We start from the raw sequence: 24,032 nt of genomic DNA, 5'->3' as shown, positions 1-24,032 counted from the left end.
CAACGAGTCTACCAGCCTGTGTCGCTCGCGCAGTACATGAACTTTGCAGATACCCGTGAACAACAGTCATCAGTGCCATCTTGGTTCCCGACTTACCCGTCGACGTCCACGGGATATCCCGTCCCTGAATCGTCCGAGTTCCAGCCGAACTTTGGCCCAGATCCCGAGCGCCTGGCAGAAGAGTATCCACTTTCTTATCCGATTTCCAAGGAGCTTCCGCACATCTTTGGTAACGTGGATGAAGATGAAGTCCTGGAACGGCTGCTGACACCTTCGTTTGAGCCAACGAGTGAGTTTGAGTTCACCGACTTCGTCCAGCAAGATGCATACGATTCATGTCGCTATGGAGGTAGCAGAGACTTTTCCTGCGGATTCGTGTCCAAAGGAAGATATTTTAATATTTATAGGCAAGAATAGCATCTGTTCTTTTTGGTATGCTAAATTGCTACTTTTGTGGCGAAAACTGTCATTTTCAACTTTTGCAGGCAAAAACGTACATTTCGATTAAGATTGAGTTGTCGATTTTCTGTAAGTAAAAAAGTGTGAAATATTATTTTTGTTAATAGTCATTGGGCGTTTCGCATAAGATTTTACGAGATATCGATTTTTTGTAAGCATGAGTGTGAAATGTCATTTTTTGTTATTAGTCACCTTGTGTTTAGCCTTGGAGGTTATTAAATAAACTTGTGTTGAGAAAGAAAATCTCAGTTTTTTGTGATTTCTTTGGTTTACCGGGTAATCGTATCTTAAGGAAATCCATAGTGATAGTAGAAGAAAAAAACAAAGCTCATTTCTCCGAAGAAATGGTAGAACGATCAGTGAATTACTTTTTTAAGGGGTGCGAGCACGAAAATTGACTTCTTAGCAGAAAAAAGTAGGCACAGAGTAAGGCACAGAGAGGAAATTATAAAGGCCTGGGGAGAGGTTTATAACAACAAGGCGCAATTTTGCCGACCGTGAAAGACTGAGCTCCGCCGCTTAGATCATGTTTTCTTCGTCTCCTTCAACATGTGACTGTAGTGTTGTGTAAATTCAGTTGTGTTTGTTGTGTCTCTTCTGTAAAGAATCTGGATAACGGTTCCTTCGATTAACAGCAATTTTAATGCTGAAAGCTTGTTAAAGATATCAAGCTGAGTCACAAGAATTGTGGATCTTTTCCGTAAATCTCTCCTAATCGCTCTAAAATGGCGGGAGTTTCAATCATTCTAAAATTTCATCGAGTAATCCTGGAGGATGGGAAGCTTTGATGATCGCTATGGCTGCTTTAGACAGTACATCTGAACTTAATAACCTCTTGGACACCTGGAGAAGAGAGGATCAACAGAATCTATCGCCTGTTGATACACTCCAAAGGTTGGTGGTGTTTTGATTTATTTGCATAGACACACTCGAGCTGGTGACAAAGTACTGCGAAAGAAAACATACATGCATGTGTCAGGAAAGATCAGATTTTCCCCTGATGTTTTTTTGTTTATATATTACTGTCTTACTTATTTACAGTCGTCGTATTGTGCTATCCATAGAAGTTACGAGATAAATTTAAGTCAAAATACCAAGCAAAACAAACTTGTTAACATCTAAAGTGGAACCCAGTCATTATTATTGCCAGGCAGTAAACCGTTACGTCTCATAAAACTGGTCCTGTGAAAGTGACAACTGTTACATGTAATTGGACCCAGAGGTTTGGGAGATGTAGCTGGGGGTTTGCAGGGAGAATTCTCACAATTAATTGAAATCTATGAACTATTGGGAACCAATCACTCCCGCTGTGTTCCAGTCTTGCTGAATTCTGGGATAGTGGGAATGGGTTCATATGAACTGGTGCATTAATACTTGCTTAAGAAAGGAGCCAACATTTTGTGACACCACCACTGCTTTTGGCAAAATGATGCATGAGGAAAGAGTGCAGACATTCCATACTGCTGACTTATCACTACCCAGATCTGGTTAGTGCTTCTGATTGGTTGAAGATTTGCTCCATCCAATCAGGAGCACTTGGGTAGTGATACATCATCAGTATGGAATTTCTGCACTGTTCCTCAGACTTCAATTCTTATGGAAACCAGTGGAGGCTTCACGAAAATGTCAATTGGCTTTTTTTCTCAGGCTATGTTGATACTAGATAAGAATTTACAAAATTTGGTGTCTTCAACACTGTTTAGGATTGCAGAGTTGGTGGAACGTGAGAATGAGGCTTACCATAAGCTAGACCCAGACCCTTTTGATGACAGGCATCCAGGTAATATATATGTTGCAGTTAATTTTTTTATTTCACTTAATTTTTGTTTTTCCTTTGTTTTTAAATCTATTAGCATACAGTACCATACCCAAACAGGGGAAAAATAAAAATTAACTGAAATAAAAAATTAACTACAACATATACCTATTCAATGTAATGATGGCATGTTTTCCATTGTAGTTTATGTATATGTGACAGCTTGTCAACCAGCTGGGCCATATGTATTACTAATATTAATCCTGCCAACAGCTAATGAATATCTTTTTAACCGTGTTGTGTTCCATTTAAATTATTTGTTGGGCTTCCTTGGGAAGCCCCATAAGGGAAGAGGATAATTAAAGTATTTTTTTGCTATTGCTTGATACAAGACTTATTGTCTGTTCTGGTTCAATAGTTTATTACATGTCATATTCTGTATTATCTTTCTGTTGTTCTAAGTCATAATATTCTTCGTCATGATACAGAAAACAGAAACCGAACTAGTTGCATTTAACATCTAGTTGTCTGGTGTAAAAATGGGATGCATAAAAGTAGAGAAACATTGAAAAAGTAGAGTTTTCCTAAAAAAGACAAAATACTGACTCTTCCCAGTCATTTCTGGACAGGCTGAGCATAAATACATCCCAGTTTATGACCTTTTAACCTCTGAGATGTTAAAGTTGTCTGTTAACAACGCACTTAACAGAAGACATTAATGTTCTCAGACGTTAAATGAGACTTTGTCTTATTTACCATTTTTATACTATAGGTAATAGTAAACTTTACATGACTTTAACATCTTGTATAAAAACAGCCATTATTATTAAAGTTTATTCTTGTCATGAATTCACTGCAAAACTTTATGACACTCCAATAGATACAAGTGCTGATTGTCTGCAAAATTTGTTTGTTTTAGCTGTGTTTTCATTATTCTACCTGTCTGTTGTCCTTTCTCTCTCAGGTAGGGCAGATCCTGACTGTGCATTAGGTCATCTCCTCAAGACCTTGTTCAGGAATGATGATTTCATGGATAAGCTTGTGAATTCTTACATTATGAGTGCTATGGAGGAGTTTGATCTTAACTGTATAGCATCTAGAGTACTGCTGAATGCCATGCCAGGGTTGGAGAGTGCTGCCGTGTTCCAAGACATGGTTAGAATGTAGTTGGGTTACCATTTACAGTTGAATCCATACTAATGCCCCCCTCTCTGTTACTGTCACTTCTTTGGACAGTCCATACATTTAGTCTTGCTTTTATCTCGCTGTGAGGGTAACCCTCCTTTATGGCTATGGCCACTTAATTATATCCTGGCTGCTAAATTAAATGTCTCACAAAGCAAGAAAAGTACCATTCTCACACACAACTGGGAGCTTTGCCAAGCTAATCTTGCATACTCAGACTATGAATACATGGCTGCAACCTTTATACCGCACCTTTTTAGACACATCAAATTAAAAGCAAAATGGCCAAAACCAGAAAGAATATTACAGTACGACCAAGAAAACTGTGAACACTTGAAATATTTCAGGAATGTTTATTGTGTTATGACCAATCACAGCAAAGATCAGGACACGCGAACTACCCACAAAACCACAAACTAATGTTCTTGCTTGCAGTTTAGTTTTCTTATACCTGATTGGCACAATAACATTCCAGAAATATTTCTGGTATTCATGGTTTTCCCAGTTTGACTGTAAAAATGCATAGGCGAAAAACAGGTCAGGCAATGGTAGATTGCAACGAAAACAACTGAACTCTAAAACAGCATGTGACCTGAACACCCTCTGCATGCGTGAACTCATACTCCCGTATCTGAGAAAAACATTTTTCATTCCTCAGCCTGTGGAAAACAACAGTTAATGTACTTACTGCTCCTTGCTGGAGGAATGATTTAGTTTATATTTAATTAATGTATTTTCCTTGCATTACATAATAACAAACTATTAACGAATACAATGATTTTTCAAGGTAAACATTTTCTACCACTCTCCCAAAAATTGGTGTCACGTTACACCCCTTACCTTCCTATGATGGTGCTCACTCTATATCAGCCACACAATTCTGCAGCCAAGATGGCAGTCATAGAATCAACTGTACTTATTTGATTTTATTTTTCACTAAGGTTACGGTTTTTAATTAATTTAGTTACAATGTATTTGTGTTATTTGCCCGTTTGGCTACTTGGCCAAGCGGTTAGAGCACTGGACTTGTGATTCAGAGGTTCTGGGTTCAAGTCCCGACCTGATCACTAGCTGAATTTGTTCTTGGCTGTCCTGAGTTCAAATTCTCAACCTCCCTTGGACGTAGCCAACTGCTTTGCCTCAGGCCAGTTGGGATTTTCAATCCCAGTATGTTTGGATTAATCTATTTGTTTCAGGCATTTGCTTGGCCTCATTAGCATTAGTGCTATAAATACTGCCAAATATAAATAATGGAAATTTATTCATTTAAATATTTTTATTTTTGTCAGGAAGGTATGTTAACTAGACTGTGTAAATGGGCAAGAGAAGGAATGGAGCCACTTCGGTCTTATGCTATAGGTGAGATACAGTTAGAATGACAATTAAAAAAGAACAAACATGTTTATTAAAATCAAATAACTGTCACATTAAATTGGGTTTCTTTATGGATAATGAAATATAATGTGGGTACAACGTGTAAAGAAAAGTAGTGTCTGATAACCTGGGACAAGTGGATTTTGCTATTGAGCTGTGAATGCTGTTCTTAACGTGTTCAACGGGCAAGTGAAGGTTTTTGAGGAATTCAAATTACATACATGTAAGAACTGTGAAATCAGTCAAAAATTTTTGGGGCTACTTGAAATGAATTTTGGGCTGGTACTTGCTAGCTACAACTTGCCCAAATGGCGAGCTGTAAAACTGTTTTTCTTTGAACCCTGGGTTGATGAGGAGAAAGGTATTTTTGGCAAGCGATCTGTTTATGGCAAATGAAAGCTAATATAACTTGTCAATTAAACAACTCAGCTATTTTATTTTCAGCTAAGTTAAAACTTTTCCATCATCAGGCCTCTTAGCATTTGCAATGGAAAGTCAGGATATCGCTGCAATCTTCAGAGAAGAAAATTCCACCTTGGTAATAAAGTTTCCTGCACATGAAATATTTTTAGAATATATAAATATTTGTTAGATTTTCAGAAGATCTATTTTATAAGCTGCCTGTATTCTAGTTCATGCCACTGCTTTTATTAATACCAGTTTTGTACCTTCACATGTCTGACTTAATTGAGAACAAGTTGTCCCACATTCTGACAGTTTTTCCCTCTTTTACTTGTCAATGACTTTCTGAAAGAATATTTAAAAAGCTAAAATTTCAATAATTAATTTTTTTGGTATTAATTAATAATAATACATGATTATGTAAAAGTCCTCCGCAGGGAAGAGTTTTAACCTGAGGCAATACAAACATGTCTTTCATTACATATGACTAGATTTGACTTAAATACAAAATAAAACTCATAATATTTTACATAGGTACCATGCATGCTGCGACGATTACACATATTAAAAGACTTGTCAGACCTAACACAGCCAGCAGTGACAGACTTTTCAAGTAGGATTATCCTGAAGGCTAAGACAAGTAAAACCAAAATGGACTTTGGAAATAATATAGCAAGTGGTAAGGCCAAGAGAACCACTGTAGATGCTGCAGGGCCATCAACCAGCGTTCAACAGGGTAGTGATACTGTACAGCTGTGCAATGGGGAAGTAGATGAAACGACCGTCAATGGCATTGGAAAGGGTGGGTATTGGTTTTAGCGACTGACTACCATGTTTTCTCTCCCCACAACAGGGTTTTGGCCAGGAATTTATGCCTGAGCATCGAACTCAGCCCTTAAGCCAGCAGTTCTAAAACTAGGATGTTCAAAAGGTCCTTTTAGTCCCACTGAAAATAAGCATTGTTGGCTATGTGAAAGAAAAATAGTAATGAGAGTTCACTTTAATTTTTTAATTTTTTTTTTTAACCAGGAAAGAGTTTGCAACCTACAAAGTTTCAATCTATGATAAAGCCAAGCAAGGCTATACGTTCCTCTAAAGGAGGGTGTCACATTCTTCCTATGTCCTTCTCCCTGTTCCCTCTTACTCTTGGCATGCAACAGAGACTCATCTTACAATACGTGACTCCATTGGGTGAATATCAGGAGGTAAGAATGGTGGTGGATATGTATATCTTTTTTTTTCTTTTTTGTTATACAGAGGATCTGCAGGGTTTCTACTTTGCCATTCAGCTACAGTTAATATTATCAGTAGTTTTAAGTTTAGCTCCTCAACAATGTTACAGCTATTTTGGATATCATGGGACCTGCAATATGAAAAACTTTAGAGATTTTGGGTTTTTTTCTGACATCAATCAAACCTTTACCATGGCACAAAATCCTTGCTTGTTAAATGCTTTCAGGTTTTGAAGGAAGCAACCCCTGTTGAATTTCTTCTGCATGATGAAGGCTTTTGCGAAATCTTTGAGATGGAGGGTTGTACCTCTCATTGATATCATTAAAAAAATATCCTTAAAAGTTTTTGACATTGCAGGTTGCATGTTATCTGAAACAGCCGCAATTTTGTTAAAAGCCAGCTGGTTTGCTTTCTGTAAGGTACGATTCTCTTATTAAGAAATTAACTTTGAGTGTCAAAATTCCCCTCATGTGAAGGTTGCAAGATATCAAAAAGCAAAAATGATGACAATGATATCAAGAAAAGGAGGCTGTAAACAGAGGCTTCAGCCTTATTCGATCATGGTTTTTGTTTGTCTGTTATAGCTGTTACCTGCAGTGTTTGAAAACAAAGCTCTTGATCTTGTCATGCATTACATCACATTCAAGGGTCCTGTTGATGTTCAACTTGTCTTTGAAGCTCTTAAGGTGAGTCAATTTTACCTTCAGTTGGCTTCTGTTCCTGAGGAGATAACTCCAATATCAGTATCTTCAAAGCAGGTGTCTTTTTTAATGGAAACTCAGAGGTACATTGATTGTGGCTGCCATCTTGACGACAACAAAGAAAAATACTAAGGGAGGAGGGGTGGGAAAGGGGGAGGGATGGAGAGGACAGAGGAAATGTTTTTCCTCCCCTTCCCCTCCCCTTTTAAACCCATAAACCTCTCCCTTGAAATGGGTTTTTGACTCACCCCAACTCTCTGTTTGTTTCAATGTCCAAGATTTAAGTTGTGAAAAAAGTATCATGGTTTGTGCTGCAAAATATGCCTGCTTTTGAGGCTGTAATATCAGGGGATGGATAAAGGGCAAAATACTCTATTTTAAAAATAACACTTTTCAGGCATCTACCAGGTACTTATTCATGGGTTTCTCCAATTGGACCTTCATCTCCAGGGGTTAAAAGAATGACAGAAGTTTCTGCAATGTTTTGTCTGTACATGTAGATTCAGTACACATTATTTTCAGAATGGCCGTTTCTCCATGTTTATCAGAGCCTCCCATTTGTTATATTGTTTTTTTTTTGTTCTTTTTCAGTATCTTGCATCTCTACTTTGCCACAAAAAATTTGCTACTGAATTTGTCACCCACAATGGGGTGCAGCGATTGCTGGAGGTGCCACGCCCATCAGTAGCTGCCACAGGCTGTTCTATGTGTTTATATTATCTTGCTTACAATGAAGATGCCATGGAGAGGGTAAATATCTCTGTTTCTTATGCAGTTAGAGCGTATCACTCCTAAAGTTTAAAAAATTATTGATGTGTGTACAGACATAATATTACTTATTAAGGCTAAATAATTTTGATCTTCCTAGGTGTCCCTCCTACCTCACCCAGTATTGAGTGACATGGTGAAATATGCACTGTGGCTTCTCGAATGCTCTCACGATTCTGGTAGATGTCACGCGACGCTGTTTTTCTCGCTGACATGTTCATTTAGAGCTGTGCTGGAACTGTTTGATAGCAATGATGGTCTGAGGAAATTAGTCAACCAGGTAAAAAAAAAAAAAACAGTCTAGCAGCGATTGGCAAAGTTGGTTAATGTGTGGCCTTCTGTGCAAAGGGTCCCGAGTACGAGTCCTAGGTGTGACCCCAAATCCTTGTTCGATTTCTTTCCTTTCCGTGCAGCTTTGAAGCTTAAAACGGAGCGCTTATGGGGAGAGGGGGCTAAATTAGCGCACCTTCTGCCTCAGGGTTTTTTATAGCCTGCGTAGCTAGCGTTTCCGTTTGGTCTTTGACTCTCGTTCCTCGTTCTTTGCTCCTAACCCGCACGGAAACTCTTGCTGCACAGGCTAGGTTTTTTTGTCTGGTGATGACTATTTCAACCCACCAACGTAAAAAAAAGGAAACACAGACCTTTTAGCTTTACCTAGCCTTTACCTTTTAATAATATTTATTTCGAATTTTCGTGATTTAATGCAGTAATTTTTTTATTTTCAATAAGACATCCATGCTGGGGGTCCTGTGGTTCGGTGGGTGTCCTGTTTCAATGTTACCACTAAGTAATAAAGAACTGAACCTTCCTTTTCTTTGCCGTAGCTCAGTACGCTCTCGATTCTCCGTCCAGATGAGGCTGAGTTATTAAGCGATGACGAGGTATTCGGTAAAAGGCAGACCGCCAAACATACATGCATGGCTTTAAGACGGTACTTTGACGCTCATCTTCACATCAGAGCTGATGCGCTTAGGAGATCAATTGCAAGAAATCATGGCGGGACACCCCCTGTTCCCGTGCCAGCTTACAAGGTAACAGATGTCACATTTAGTCACACTTATCTTTTTACTTCTTACGTTCTTTCTTTTCCACTTCACCCCCGCCTCGATTAGCTTTTAAGCTAACTGCAGGTTGCTTAAAATATTTCCTTTTTTCCTCCTCAGTCTACTTTTATTTCTTATTTTCTGTTTGATGTGTTATAAAGTTGTTGCTGTTTATTTTATAGGCCACATCCCTGACTCACAGTAACACCATGGACAACTGTCAATTGATGTTGGAGCATGCGCCCAGTACACTTTGCTGGGAACCCGTTGAGGTAGAATTAAAAAGTGAAAGGTTAAGCAATCCTTTCTTTTCTCCTTTAACTGTCGTTTGACCAATCCAGATTGAGACATGTACGTTATCCAAGGAAAAGAAAGGAAATATAGGTCGGAAAAAGTACCTGAAGAAAGTTCAGCTGAAGAGTTCAATTAAAATCGCTTCTCGTGTCTCGTGCAAAATTTCCCAGTAGTTAGCGAAATTTAGCGTGGAATACTCATTAGGAATTGAACTTGTTACTGATATTTTTCTTACCTCTAGCCTGGAATTGGGTTACTAGTATGAGTTCGCCATTTTGCAGTATAGGGCGGGGGCTATTTACAGTCGAACTTCCATGTGCAACCACCTCTCGTAAGTAACCACCTCCCATAAGCGACCACAGGTGCAAAACACCAAAATTTGGCCCAATCAAAGCTCTTCAGTTGGAACCTCTGGTAAACAGCCATCTTTCGTAAGCGACTGCAACAACTTTTGGGATGACGATTTTATAATTTTCCATTTGTCAAGACCTTCACTTGCAAAAGACCTCCAATGGTTCGATTCCCGTAAGCCACCACCTCCCGTAAGCTACACTATGTCTTCACATTTTGGGTGGTCGCTTATTACGGAAGATTTGACTGTACAGAGTACCTCAGCTCAAAATCACCTCCCCACCCACCCACCCACCCAAAGACCCGTAGAGTACCTCCCGAGCAGGCGGTGGTTGGGTGGAGGGTGGAAGTCGGCAGGCGGCGTTAGTTACTGTTATATGAAAACAGTTCAGTTTACAGCATCTTCGACTTCTCTTCTCACAGTGTCTTGTTTTCGCTTTAGATGATGAACAAACTGCAAGGATTTACTCTCCTTCTTCAGCTTATTTCTTTGTCGTCTGATTGGGGAGTTACAAGTAACAGGTAACTTAAAATATTCGCGGCTTTAGCAGTTAATTGTAATGAGTGTCGTAACAATAAGTCTAGTGATAATGGTTGTTTACCATTGACATGGGCAAAGCGGTCAGCTTAAGATTTGGGTAAATGGTAAGCAACATTCAGGACTGGTTAATTTTTTATCCCAGAATCTCCCTTACCATTTGGACAAATCAAGTCCATTTACCGAAAAACGACGGCGAAAGCCTGAAGCTGATATCAAAGATGGCTTTGAAGAACTGTGACACACATTTCCGTTTGGAAAATTCCAACCGGTAAAACGGGACTGCCTTTTCAGATGTTCCGTTGCTCCCGGAAATGTTCCATTGACAGGACCCGTGATCCTTTCCAACCGGATTTGCCGGAAAATTTTTGTAAATGGTAGAGAATCGTAATTTCTGTGGCTTATAACGATACAAGCTGACGGTCAATAAACCAATCATATCTTGACTTAAAGTAAACACATGTTGCGGTCGGAAAACGCGGGGAAAACGTGTGACTAAGTGGGGAATGGTGTGCGCTTTAATTCCGATTGGTTAAGAAGTGGCGCGAGATTTTTCAGCCAATCACGAAGCAAAATTATTACCACGTAGTGGGCCTGTTATGTGTAGGGCAAAAGTTTTACGTCTTTGTCCTCGGTTGTTTAAAAATCTCAAGAAAAGGTCATGGCGGTTATCTAACTACAACCTCCTAGTTTATACAGCAAAACCTTGCTACAAACGCTGCGAATTTTCAGACAAATACGAAGCTTGATAGTTAATAAATTCTTGTTTGTTCTCTATTTTAACTGAAGAGCTGACGCTATCCGCCTGGCAGCGGATGTAACTCGCTTGGCGTTGGAAATGTTGTTTGTGCTTACAGTTGGTCCCAAAGCTCAACTAGCTCTGTGTGAAGAAGTATCACTTCCTAATGGAGAACAACAGAAGGGCATGAGGTAAAACAAGAACGCTCCTAAAGGCGACGTTAAGTCTCGCTTGCTTGGAGATTAGATACGAAAAGAGAAGGCAATCAACCTTTTATTCATTGCGGTGTGTTAATTTTCCAGACTTATACTCCGTTGTGCCGAGGGGAGCCTACTAAGTGATTCTGAAGTCCAGAAAGCCGCTCTTCATGTCATTTGCAACTGCGTCTGTGGACCTCCAGTGAAGGTCAGCATTTGATACTTGTATTAACGTTTTCTTCTTCAATAGCAAACGTCTGCTATAGATGTACGGTATCTACCCCAACCCCACCCCGGCCCACTATCATGACCACCATTCCTTGTTTGTACCTGCCAACCACTTCTTCACAATACTACTTAAAATAACTGCTTTAACGCAGGAACATGCTTTGGCTGAAAAAAAAAAGGTACACTTTGTGATTTCTTAATTACGCAAGCTTGCAGGGTGTACAGGAATTTCACGTCACTCGCTTTGTGATTTAAGCTATTAGTACAGCGGTTAGTCTTCATGTCGCGGACTAAGGACTAAGAAAAAAACAATATCGAGCACGGCTGCTTTCAAAAAAAGTGTCAAAACCACGTCAGGATTAGCTCAGTCGGTAGAGCAGTTGACTGCAGAGCGGGAGGTCGCGATTTCGATTCCGGAACCGGACCAATACTCAGGGTCTTAAAGTAACGGAGAAATGAATATACTCCCTTTGCACTGCAAGCGGTTAGACCTTCGCGTGTCTCGGATGACCAGGTAAAATGGTGGTCCCTTCTCAAGTTGGAGACGTAAAAATAGTGTCCCCAATTAGTACTTTCGTGAAAATACATTGACGCTCAAATAAAGTGCTTCTTTTTTCGCATGTAGCGCTGTTTACTGGTTCTAATCAATTATTAATTGCAGGTCTGGTACGAGGATACATCCTTAAATTTCAACTATTTAACAATTTAAGGCTTAAAAGAGTCAATAGCCTTCATATCCATTCGTATCAAGTTAAATCCTTGTTGAATTGTTGCAGTTGAGCGGAGCTGTGGCTAAATACCAAACCAAACACCGCGCAGTATTCAAGAGCAGCGATGACATCCTTACCAAGATGTGGGGATGTGTGCGTTCAAGTAACGGAATTAAAGTTCTGTTGTCCTTGTTGATGGTAAAAACGCCACTCGTCGACGCGGACTGCATCCGTGCGATTGCTTGTAAAGCGCTCTTCGGCCTGTCAAGAAGTGAGAAGATCAAACAAGTCATAGGAAAGCTTCATCTTTTTAACAGCGGACAGCTACAAAGTAAGTGAACTTTGCTGAAACTCGCCACTTTACAAACGAGGAGACTAGGCCGAGTTAGCTTCTTCAAAGACGTCTGGGACTGTTACTAGCGCAAGGGAAAAAAATTAGCCAATAGCTGACCGGTGCTTCCCCAGTAACGATCCCGTTTTGGCCCCAGGTCTCTTCTCGTTGCTAAAGTAGCGAATGTGCGTGCGTAAAAGCGCGGGAAAATATGAAGGTAGTGCCAGGCGGGAATAATCTGCAACTTGTGCTAGCACTCATGCAATTTGATGTTCTGGGCCCGGATTTGCGCTAATCCAGGATTAAATTTCATTTCGTTTTTGTATTTTGCCTTCCTATGTATAGTTTAGAGTAACATTTTGTGTTATCATTACCGTATCTCAGAGTAAAGGCACCACAGTATTTTGTAAGCTTGAGTTGAAAGTTCTTAGACAAGAAAACCTTGCTTAAAATTTGGTTTTATCCTGGATCAAACTTAATGTGCCTAGTAATTTAATCCTTAACCTGAAAAATCATTTGTTCTATTTTAAATTTTGTTTAATGTGGCGTGAAGTTCTTATGAGGGAGCCAGTAATTGAAGACAACGCTGCAGACCATGCGCAGTTTTGCAAATATGCTGCGGACCTTCTGGAAAGAGTCACCGGGAAATCACTGGCCACTTCATCAGCTGTACCATCCTTGTCGAGGATCACCAAGGTAAAATGAAGTCAACTTCCGCTGTACCTCTTTCCACCGTTTTGACGACGATGGTTTGTCATTCATAGCGGTTCCCCAGATCAGAACGAAAAAAAAATTAAAATTTTGATGCGCACTTGTTTATAAGCGTAAACCCAAGAGCCAGAGAAACAACCCCGGTACCTCAAACTCTGAAGGGAAACGAAAAACAGCTCGAGTTAGCAGGGAATTCGAGTTATCGGGGTAAATTTCAGCGAAATTTTGATCAAGGGAAAGGAAATTTAGTTCGAGTTAGCGGGGAATTCGAGTTATCCGAGTTCGAGTTATCGAGGTTGTGGTTACTCATTTCCGTGCTTCAATGCACTGATGAAAAGGTTGAAGAAAACTGTTCTGTTTCTGTTTGGATCCTCCTAAAATTTTCTGCAATTGTTAGAGAATTATAATGAAGCCGAAAGCAATTGTGGAATTGCACATGTTTTAGTGATCCTGCTGAAGAATGGTTTCATCAAATAATTAGGAGCAACAATCGCCTTAAGTCTATTTCCTTCTAATTATTCTCCTGTAGCATTTTAAATATGGGTTTAAAAACTGTATTTTGTTTTATTTTGCTTTAACATTAACATTTTTATGTTCAAATGCGTCATTTTGACTTTTCATGGGGAAATCACCAACAGCTTTTACTATAAAATACCATGCTTCTAGAGGAAGGGAGAAAGCTCTTCTCCAGTCAGTCAGTCATCTTTTTTTGTGTTATTTTCAGGCCGATGTCGTTGCTCAGACGCATATTTCATATCCCTCAAAAGAACTACTTCAGCTCATCCATAGCCACCTTACTGCTCAAGGTTAGCCTCTTTGTTAGTACGTTATAACGCGACCCGTATTATAATAACACTTAGCAAAGTATTTCTTTGCATGCCTTGTGAATATAGTGTTGGCGCAAGCTTTCTGTAGTTATTATTTCAAACGAAATGGTCGTACACGATGTAGCTTTGTTTAAGTCGTAGACTAGCTATGTAGTTTCCTTTTTGCGCTCGTCTAGCTTTGCGGTCTGTTGTTCTTGTCCAGGTCTTCATGAAACAGCCCAAGTTTTGAAAAGAGAAGCGACTTTACCAGATCTAAAGCCAGTTGCAACTCCACTATCAACACCCACCAACAGAAAGGTATTCAGTATTTCAAGATTTAATTTGTAATGTATATTTGTATTTCAACCGGTGATCTCTGGCAGAGGCAATCGAGTCACGTTCCGTTCAGGGAGGTTGGGGGGGGGGGGGCGGGGGGTAGCAATATTTCTTTTTAAATTTGTAATGTATCTTTGTATTTCAACCGGTGATCTCTGGCAGAGGCGATCGACTCACATCCCCTTTAGGGAGTGGGGGTAACAATACTTCTTTGTGCTTATCGGTACCTTATTGGCTCGTTTTTCCGTCTTTACCATTAGAGAGATTAGGGAGTTTAAGCAACGAAGACGGCAAAAAATTAATAGGTTTAGATTGGCAAAACAGCAACTTTGCACGTGCATCACGCTTTTTTGTACATTTCTTAGCCATCCTTGCACGCCTACATCGAGAAACGCCTTTTTTTCACGTTTTGCGGAGGACGTAAACACAAGAGACCAATTTTCTGGCATGTAACATTTTGTATTTAGAGTCACTGTGGCTCCGTCGTTAGTATGTACACATTCTTGTAGAAAGTAATACAGGTGCTAAACGGCTTATTATTCCTAATAATTTGGTGCAGAACCGCTTAAATCATGGATCAAGTGTATTCACAGCATCGCCATCCATGAGCACCCCAGGGACACCATCCTTGTCCCGCTATAGATTCAGCGACCCAGGAACACCAATGGAAAAGGTAAAAAAATATGGATCAATATTTTCTTTTTCTTCAGTAAAAAGTGTTACATCGTAACCCCTTCACTGTGTCAGCTTTCAGTGAGGAATTACCAAGATAATTTTAGCCCAACTAACTTGTTTTATTGACGTAATGCAAATTTGTTTAATTTAGCGCTCTTGATTTTTGTTTCAGCGTCTTTTACCGAATAATTCGCGAGACACGCGCCCGCCATCACCGCCTACATTGGACTTGATTGTGACGCGGTATCTTCGCGAACAGCATGCTCAGTGTACCAACCCGGTGTCTGCAGGACCCCCCTTCTCTTTAATTCGGTTAGTTGCAACTCATCTTGTTTGGTTCCCCCTTTAACTTATCTTACGAGCAAATAGGTAGTCCTACGGGCGGGCTCACTTGTGCTAGTTCGAGGAAAGTTTTGACGGCGGAACCGTCATCACCAGAGGAAAGGGGACACTTCCTCCCCACCCCCACCCCACCTCTCCCCCCTGGCGGCTCCGAGCTTGCACAAGTAAGCCTTAGCAAATAGGTACCTACGCATTACATTTATTTCGGTCGACAAGATGAGACCGCAAGCCTTTTGTTGGGTGGCCTGTGCTAACAATGCTTGATATCCATTTTGTCTGTTCTTCAGTTACGCCAATTAACCTCGTTTTCACAACGAGTCACGCGGAAAAAAAAACTGAACTGACGCTCTTGCTTTTAATCTCAGATTATCCCTTATGTATTTATTGTAATTTTTATTTTATATCATTTTTTTTTTAACTTTTTATTTATTTCCTAGACCCCACAAATGCCCCGAACCAAAGTACAGATATTATGCTCCGTCTAATTTGACAACGCGACTGAAACGAAGAGAGGTACGTATCCTAGAATTGGAAACGGACAATTGAGTTTACATGTTTTTTTATTTTTTTATTTTTTTATTTTTCTTTTTTGCCAATTGAACAGTTAAGCTGTCCAAAATTGCCGTTCACCCGGCTTGTATATGTTAATGTACGCCCTGAAAATTCACGAATTTCTTTTTTTTTTTTGTTTTCTGTAGGTCATACCTCGTCACGGGGGTTTCAATGGCGCAAGGTACAATCGGCGATATGTTTACGGCAGGTACGTACAGGATTGGGGTTGTTTTAGCTTAACTCTTTTAAGTCCAGTTGTGGTTGGGTGCCAAGAGTGGCCAACATTAATTTTCTCCGAACAATTTCAATACATTACCAAGGGAAAAAGTTCTGAGAATTTATAAAAGGACCACAAAACGTCTGTCTGTTTTCTGGGCATGTACGTTTCTCTTCGTTTGATTCAGTCCACTTAATTAATGATCTATCGCCATTGTGACTAATATTTGTTTTTTCTTAACTGTTAGTGTTATTGTTGTTGTTTATTTCTTTTTTCTTTCTTAACTTCTTTTGTAGGTTTAAGCCACTCAGAGCTATTCGAGATTCTGAAGAAAACAGTCTTTTCACGTGTGCTTCATTTGCGGTACGTTCAAGAAAAAAGTACTCTGTAACTGGCTCAGGCTTTAATCAGACTCAAATTACGAAAGAAAAAGACATAATTATTTTTAAAGCGGTTTCTTTAAAGATACTGGAAACGTTTGCAGATTATGCCCAAAGTTCTGATAAAACCAAATCAAGTAAAAAAAGACTCTTCGCCAAAAGTCAGGAAGCATTCCAATTTTTGACGAATTTTGTTTGAATTGCTTTCGCATCTTAAATATAATTATCATTTACCTTTTTAGCCTGATGGCAAGTCCGTGTTACTTGGTACCCAAATGGGCGAGATCAAGGAGTATAACATGCTCACAGGCCAGGTACCTTAAAATTGTGTGAAATATCCCTTCCTTTGTCATTCTTTCATTTTCCCTAGCTCACTTTTCTCCCTCACTTCTCTCCCTCTTTCTCTTCTCGCTAGGAAGAAGCAACGTACCTATGTAGTCCAGACAGAGCGATCTCCATGTGTCAATGTTCAAAGGTAAGACGAATGTTCATGTTATGATCTAGCAAACATACATACACCATTTATAGGTAGCCATTACAACACCTGAGGGAGATCATGAGGTTATCCCCATATTAAGATTTCTCCTTAGAGGTAACCCACCCACCCCAGGAAAGGTTGGCCACACTACCGGGCTCTACGTCCCCTACTCTTTTCGAACAGTGGTGTGTGTTCTTTTACGTCCCACAAGAACCAGATCGGGGAAAGTGCTGTGAGACGGGACCCTACGTTTTTCGTACTCAGTATCCGAGAAAACTAGTAAGTCTCACCGTTTGCAGATGTCATTACAAAGGCAGCACTTTCTTCTCAGGTATTTAAAGACCCTAAGTGTTGGTCCGGCCGGGGTTTGAATCCGCGACCCCCCGCTCAGCAGACCAAGGCTCTCCCAACCAAGCTAACCAGGTGGCAGTTGGGAGCTAGGAACATCATGAAGTTCCCTCTTGTATAATTCACGGTTATCCTCGCACACCTTTTAACTTTGCTGGACTTGGCACAGTTTTACAGTAATCCTCCCTCACACTGGCAGTTATGAACTTGTCATCTTGTTACCGAGTGTTTTGATGTCAAATCGTTGTTATTCGTTTTCAGGATCGTGAGCTTCTGTTAACGTCGTCATCATCCGCTCTTCCTCCCTCTGCCTTATGGACGTTCGGAGATTTGTTCGAAATGAAGTAAGTTCAAGACCTTAATCCTTTATACCTACGTAGTTCATTTAATCGTTCTTTTATTTTGGTTAGATTTCAACAACGGGTATTTTCTTGTTTTCCGCGCCGTCTTACTTGAAATTACTTTTCAAATCGTGTTTGAAATTGTGGTCGATTATTTATCCCTTAACCAACCCGACCTTGCCTTTCGACTTACAGTTTCATCTTGGTAGCTTTCAGTACCAACGTATACATTACTGTATTCTAAAACTGAGCACATGCACATCTGTCCCGAGCGTAAAAGTTTATCATGTATTCATCCAACTCATTTGAAGCAGTTTCAGTGCGTGTGGCACTTTTTTCCTGGCCTGTGAAAAACCTGTCACTTTTCCGGCCTTTTTTAGCCTCCGACATGGCCGCTTTTAGCAACGGGTTGCTTGCACTTTTGTCGATGATGTTATAGGTGTCATTGGTTTGTTTGCTTTTTGACTTAAACTTTCTTCGTAGTAAAAATATTGCTTGTGTACTTTTATAATCAACTTTCAGTTAATTTGCTTCTTTGTTTTTTTTTTTTTTTACATAGACATTCATTTAGTGAAGACACGTGGGTAAAATTTAGTAATTTATCAGAGGAAAAAATTATTGGAACTTACGATACCACAGCTCATGTAAGTAAATTCTCGCCACTTTTTTTCCCTGTGTGTTAAGGCCGATCCTCGTTACCAGCGTTCTCTGCTACTCGTCCCCAAAGCGAGAGAGGGACGAGGACAAGATCAGAGAACCCTGGGACCGAGGCTGGTTAAGGACTTCTACTGCTGGTAGAAATAAAACTGCATGTGACCGCTTCCTCGCGTGGGACATTGCTATGGAAACTTCAAAATGTTCAGGGAAAGTGACCGTGACGGCTACCGAAATGTTTATCACGGTTTTCGGATTCGCATGATAAAACAACCAATCAGAAAAGTGGCCAACATTAACACTCACTTCTCACTTGGAGCAAAATGTTAGCTAAGGGGAGGGGTGGGTGGGCAGTCTTTTTTTGTTACGTAAACGTCACAATACCAGATATAAGAGGAATAAGCGCGAAACGTCAACTTTTGAACCTTTTTAGTTTGGCAAGTTCATTTTATCAACTCAAAGGATAAAACTAAGTTTGTGTGTTTCACACTCCCGCCAATACAGCAGCGTAGTTTCTTTTAGTAATTTGAGTGTGACTGCGTTTGCTTAAGGGTATAACATATGCTAGGGGCCCCTCCCCTCAAAAAAAATCGGCGAATCTTTGTCTCCAAAGCGTGCAGCTGTACACAAGCTTCTAGGTCAGCCGCAGACAAAAAACAATAAAAAGAGGTCTCTCTCACTGAACGGAAATTTACCCGGAAAGTCTTTGACTAGATGCCTTAAAGACGCAAATTTTCAAATCTCCGTAGCCCTTTAGTGCAGTTTAATATCAATACCTACATACAAATTCTTCAGATTAATCTTCATACATTTCCTTAAAAAATTAGCTGAGAGAAGTTGTTAAAAGATCCAAGCATTTCTCTTTGGTGATAATTTCATTAATTATCTTAACCATTTTGCTTAATTATTTATTTATATTGTCAGAAGAAAATTGATGTTGGTCAGTAGGGTTGAAAAGTTGCTCCCTTTTTTTCTTTCCTCAGATATACGATACATCAACAGGCCGCAGAATCTTAACTCTAAGCGATCCGAACAACTGTAACAACTACTCCAAAAATCTCGCCTCCTTTAACCCCACTGATGACCTGGTACTCAATGACGGAGTATTATGGGATGTCAAGGGGAAACGAGTTATACACAAGTTTGACAAGTTCAACAACTTTGTCAGTGGCGTGTTTCATCCCTCGGGACTGGAGATTATCATTAATTCAGAAATTGTATCCTTTCTAACTTGTTTGTTTTAATGTTTGGTTGTTGTTTCGTTGATACTGTCGCGAAACGAGATGAGAGAAAACAAGCACCAGGTCAGATTGACAGTCAAACAGAAGACAATTTGTTTGGGTTTCATCTCACGTGTAAGAGGGTTAAGTAACATTCCTTCCCCCCCCCCCCCCCCCCCCTTCCAGTCATTGGACCATGAACCTGTAAACAAAATAATACATCCGATTTTAAGCCCTACGGAAGTAAGCCCCCCTCCAAATTTATTTCAATGAATTCGATTTATTATGTCGTTTTGAGGCATAATTAATAACCAGTAAATGCATTAGCTTGTTGTTTCAAGAACCAGTGCACTTCTGGTTGGCACGTAAATATCAATAGGTGACGTCAGCGTGGGTATCGCTGTTCCTTGTTCAAATCACGGTAACCTTCATTTCCAATGCTGGTATAACATTAGCAGATCTTGAAGGTCCTTAACTTAAAAAAACAGTGGGACCTCCGTTCCTTTCATTTGCTCGACACCTGCCCATCACTTGATCAATGTCACGTGATTTTCAACAACAGTGGTGACGTCATGTATGGAGGTATGTTGTCAATAGCAGCCAAAAAAGCAGAGGCACATAACAAGAGGGTTAAGTCCCAGGCTGTAGCTCTTGTGTCAAAGCCCATTACATTTCTATTTCTTGACTCGACCTCATGTAGTCACCTCACTTTCCAGGCTCCCTCGTTTCCCTATTAAGCAGAGGGAAGTTAAAATTAGGCAAATTACGAATTTTTGGAATCTTTTGAGCTTAGCACGACCATTAATTTCCGTATCCTCAACCTTTAAGCCCTAATATGCACATACAAATTCTCCCAACTGATCTCCTACTTTTCTTTAAATAGTTCGTTAAGAGAATTTGATATAAGATCAAAGCATGAGATAGAATAACGATCGAGTTACGAGATGGAGTTGTGTTAGAGTTGAATTTGAGTTAAGATAGAGTTAGGTTTGAGGTACCGTTTTGGGCATTATTTTTTTAAATATTTAAACTTTGTGAATGGAAATTGAAAGATTGTTGGCGTTACACATATCAAGTGCGTAAATTCAGTACAACGCTTTTTTTTTAATTTACAAAAGGGATAGGGTGTAGTCGACCGCACCCCCCCCCCCCCCCCTCCCTTGCTGTGGTGATCATTTTGTCAATTCTCATATCCTGTACTCTTGATAATGTAGTGATATTGTCAGGAGAAAAGTAATGTTGATCACTTTTGGCATCTCTTTATATTGCCTCGTACAGTAAAACATCAATCAGATTCGGTAATAATACCGCTGGCTAGCCGATTGCTTGGACCGTTCGAGTCTTCGTTTAGGACGTTTGATGCAACGGATTATCAGCCGATCGGTAAGGATCTAGATGATATCTTTTATGTGTTCACATTGTTTTAGTTATCTTGTTTTCTATTCATTTTTTTTATTGATAGAAACAGTTTAAAGTCATCATTTTTTCTCATCAGCGACAATCGATGTCAAGAAAACGATCTTTGACCTGTGTACAGATGTCACTGACAGTTTCGTTGCTGTTATTGAGGTATGTTCCTGAGTTGTTTTTTGAACCGCCTTGAAAAGTTGCAATTACTTCATATTTTAAAAATTTGTTGTTCCCATTTCCTCTACCTTATTTACTGAACTGTGTACTGTTGAGGCGTGTCGGTCAGGATAGAGCCATCATATCTGTTATCAACAGAAGACAGAGAGTCTGGCTTGGTCATACCCTACAGCATGGTGATCTTGTCCCGTTAGTTATTGAGGGGAGTGAAGGATGGAGGCCCTTACTTAGCGTTCAAGATGCGCGCTTTAGATCGGTAACTATAAGGAAGGACCTGCCTGTGGGCAGAACACACGCAAGCCTTTACTGAACACAGGGTTTCCTACAGAGTCTTGAATTCTTGAAGATTCTTGGTAAAAGTCTGAAAACTAGAGATTAAGTCTGGAAAAATGGTAAAAAGTCGCGAGTTTATTTTCATAGCTACAACAAGTGGTTTATCAGTGAAATTTTGTTTTGTTTTGGTCAAATCTTATTCAATCTCGCCCGTACGTTTGCGGTGCGTCGTGAAAAAAGCTTTGTTCCTGCTTTTTTTTAAGGTCTGTATTGATAACCTATTTGATAACCTCGAGTCTGGAAAAAGAAATTATTGTTTTGGAAAAAAAGTCTGGAAAAAGTCTTGAATTTTGGATCCAAAAATCTGTACGAACCCTGTGAAAATAATCCACGGAAAATCTTGTGTCTGTTTCGAAACTTCTTTGAACAATTCAGCGTTCTTACTGTTTCTTCCTCAGAACCAGGCAGGCACTGATGAGAGCGTGTGTCGAGTGTACGAAGTCGGAAGAATGCGAGGGACTGATGACGAGGATGAGCAGGTAAGGCTATCACAAGGGGGGCCTGGGCCCAGTTATTCAAAGGCCAATTATTGCTAACCCAGGATTAAATTTTATCCTGGGTTTCTTTTTCTTTTGTTCAAAAGCATTTTCCGGCTGATAATTTTCTCTATTCTCTTTAGAGCATCCAATCATCAAATTGTAGACAAAAAAGAATAAAGCTGCAGTGATTTGCTTTTTCATATCTGAATTCAAATTTCGCACTAACCCGGGGTTACCGGTATCTTAACATTTGTTTTGAACAACCCGGCCTTGGCCACTACTCTCTAAAATCGCTAGTACGTTGCTTTTGTTCACTGAATCTTGGTAAAAAATGGCGTAGTAATATCCTGTTTCATTATACCTAGTATATGATATTAATATTATCTTTACAGGAGTCAGATGAAGGTGGTGATGAAGATGACGACGGAGATGATGATGATGATGATGACGATGATGACGATGATGATGACGACATTGAAATTGCTATTTCGGGCGATGACGACGATTCTGACGATGACAGTGACACAGCGGTGTATTAACCCTTTATTTCCCAAGAAAATTCCAAATTCTATTTTGCAAAATACTCAAAAACAAATACAGTAAACACCCGCTAATAAGAACCTACTTTTTTGAAGTCTGGCAAAATAGGTTCTTGTATTTTGAAACACTTGTGATGGCAAAACCACAACGACAAACCAGTGAGGGTCCGCTGTTTTCTTTCTTTATTTTTTGCTATCACTCTTCCTGCCGTAAGGATCAGTTTACTGTTTTAAATTTAAATTCTTGTATTTTGGGGTACTTATTGGCAATTTAGGCTTAGTACGTTCTTAATTAGGTTTTTAATTTTAAAGAAGGATATAACAGATTGTTGATCATCAGAAAAATAAATAAACTTAAATTTTTTATTCACAATTGTAGTATTACTACCCTAACAAAACTGATTACCAAATTTTTTTATAGTTTAGAACATTATGTTCTTGTTATACTTAAATTTACAACTCAAAGTTATACTCCTTTGTTAAATTGTTTATCATGATTTAACTGTAACTCACATATAAGAACCTTCTTGATCTTGCTTGGCCAAACAAGTATTTTTGGGTATTAAAGTGGCAAATTTCAGCCAGGAGGTTCTTAATCCACGGGTACTTATTAGCGGGTGTTGTCTGTAGTACTACGGTAAATTACTGCTGAAGTGGTTTCATTTCCATTGTCACACCATAAACCTTATCCACGGACTCAATAGTTAGAACTACCTACTGAATTAATGATACCATACGAGTGGCCGGGCCAAAAGATTTCATCTACAGATTCGATCTTAACTTTTCATGTGGTAAGTTTTACCAAAAGTTGAACGAGCGGAGGAGGGAAAGAGCATGAAAGCTACTTAAGACTTTTAATCAATTATTTTCAACTCTTATGACACATGCTCCCAGGCCGATAATATCGAATAACATCTTTACGTTCGTAAAAAATTCTATTTTATAGCTATCTGTTGGCTAGTATGTACTGGTTTTTACAATTTCCAATAAAAGGAATGTACAGTTAAACCGTGATTTGTAATGTAATGTTTAGTCATGTAGACTTAACAAAACACGTACTGTGAGTGTTTTAAACAGCTTCAAAAACATCCCCGGAGTATTTTATGAATAATAATAATAATAATAATAATAATAATAATATGTTGTTGTTATTGTTCATCAGATAAAAATACATATCTAGTGTTACAGGAAAAAGGATTGAAAGGTTCAGATGAATACAACAGAACAAAGAAGTATAAAAATATTTAAAATGTTAAAAAATATACATATCTCTATACATAGAATTATCATTAATGGTCGTATTTAAGAACTAATCTATTTACAAACGTATTCTCTAAACGTTTGGTATTTACCTTTGGCATATGGCAGCCTTTGCTTGTTAGGTCGTAGGTTAAAGCGATCTTTTCTTGTGGAAAGCAGACCTTCAGGAGGTGGTTATCACACTTTTTTAACTTTTTATTCAAAATCGCTTTATCCTGTTTGTGCAGTAAACATCTAATTTGCAACGGCGCAGATTAACTCTTAGTCTGCGAAAATTTCGCAGGCTAATTAACTCTTAACTTATTTATTTCTATAGCATTGTTGAAAATTGTATGCCCGCCATGAAACGTAATAATTTTAAAAAATGTCAAACGAAAGCATGCAAAATAACAAAGGTTGATCAAGTATAGTTATGCAAATATATTGATAGTTAGAAACTGAAATGCATAGTTTTTAAAGCGTCTA

General features: G+C 39.2%; 1 protein-coding gene across 1 annotated transcript; it reads left to right on the top strand.

Moving 5' to 3' along the window:
* The first annotated feature begins 1,018 nt into the window (after positions 1–1,018).
* Positions 1,019–23,373, top strand: LOC140923209 (DDB1- and CUL4-associated factor 1-like). The gene is made up of 34 exons (XM_073373289.1): positions 1,019–1,353; positions 2,163–2,239; positions 3,180–3,370; positions 4,690–4,759; positions 5,245–5,312; positions 5,711–5,931; positions 6,213–6,381; positions 6,994–7,095; positions 7,702–7,860; positions 7,979–8,158; positions 8,703–8,909; positions 9,104–9,193; positions 10,009–10,088; positions 10,894–11,034; positions 11,146–11,248; positions 12,045–12,309; positions 12,863–13,005; positions 13,745–13,826; positions 14,050–14,144; positions 14,722–14,835; positions 15,010–15,149; positions 15,617–15,692; positions 15,878–15,939; positions 16,245–16,311; positions 16,571–16,642; positions 16,744–16,803; positions 17,416–17,498; positions 18,055–18,139; positions 19,133–19,366; positions 19,858–19,951; positions 20,648–20,752; positions 20,865–20,938; positions 21,688–21,768; positions 22,161–23,373. Exons 1-34 carry the CDS (start codon positions 1,247–1,249, stop codon positions 22,305–22,307), a joined length of 4,044 nt encoding a protein of 1,347 aa, XP_073229390.1. The 5' UTR covers positions 1,019–1,246; the 3' UTR covers positions 22,308–23,373.
* Positions 23,374–24,032: the final 659 nt, after the last annotated feature.

This window comes from Porites lutea, chromosome 13 (genome assembly GCF_958299795.1).
Source record: "Porites lutea chromosome 13, jaPorLute2.1, whole genome shotgun sequence".
NCBI lineage: Eukaryota > Metazoa > Cnidaria > Anthozoa > Scleractinia > Poritidae > Porites > Porites lutea.
Note: the sequence above shows the minus strand (reverse complement) of the source record. Positions and strands in the feature narration are given on the sequence as shown.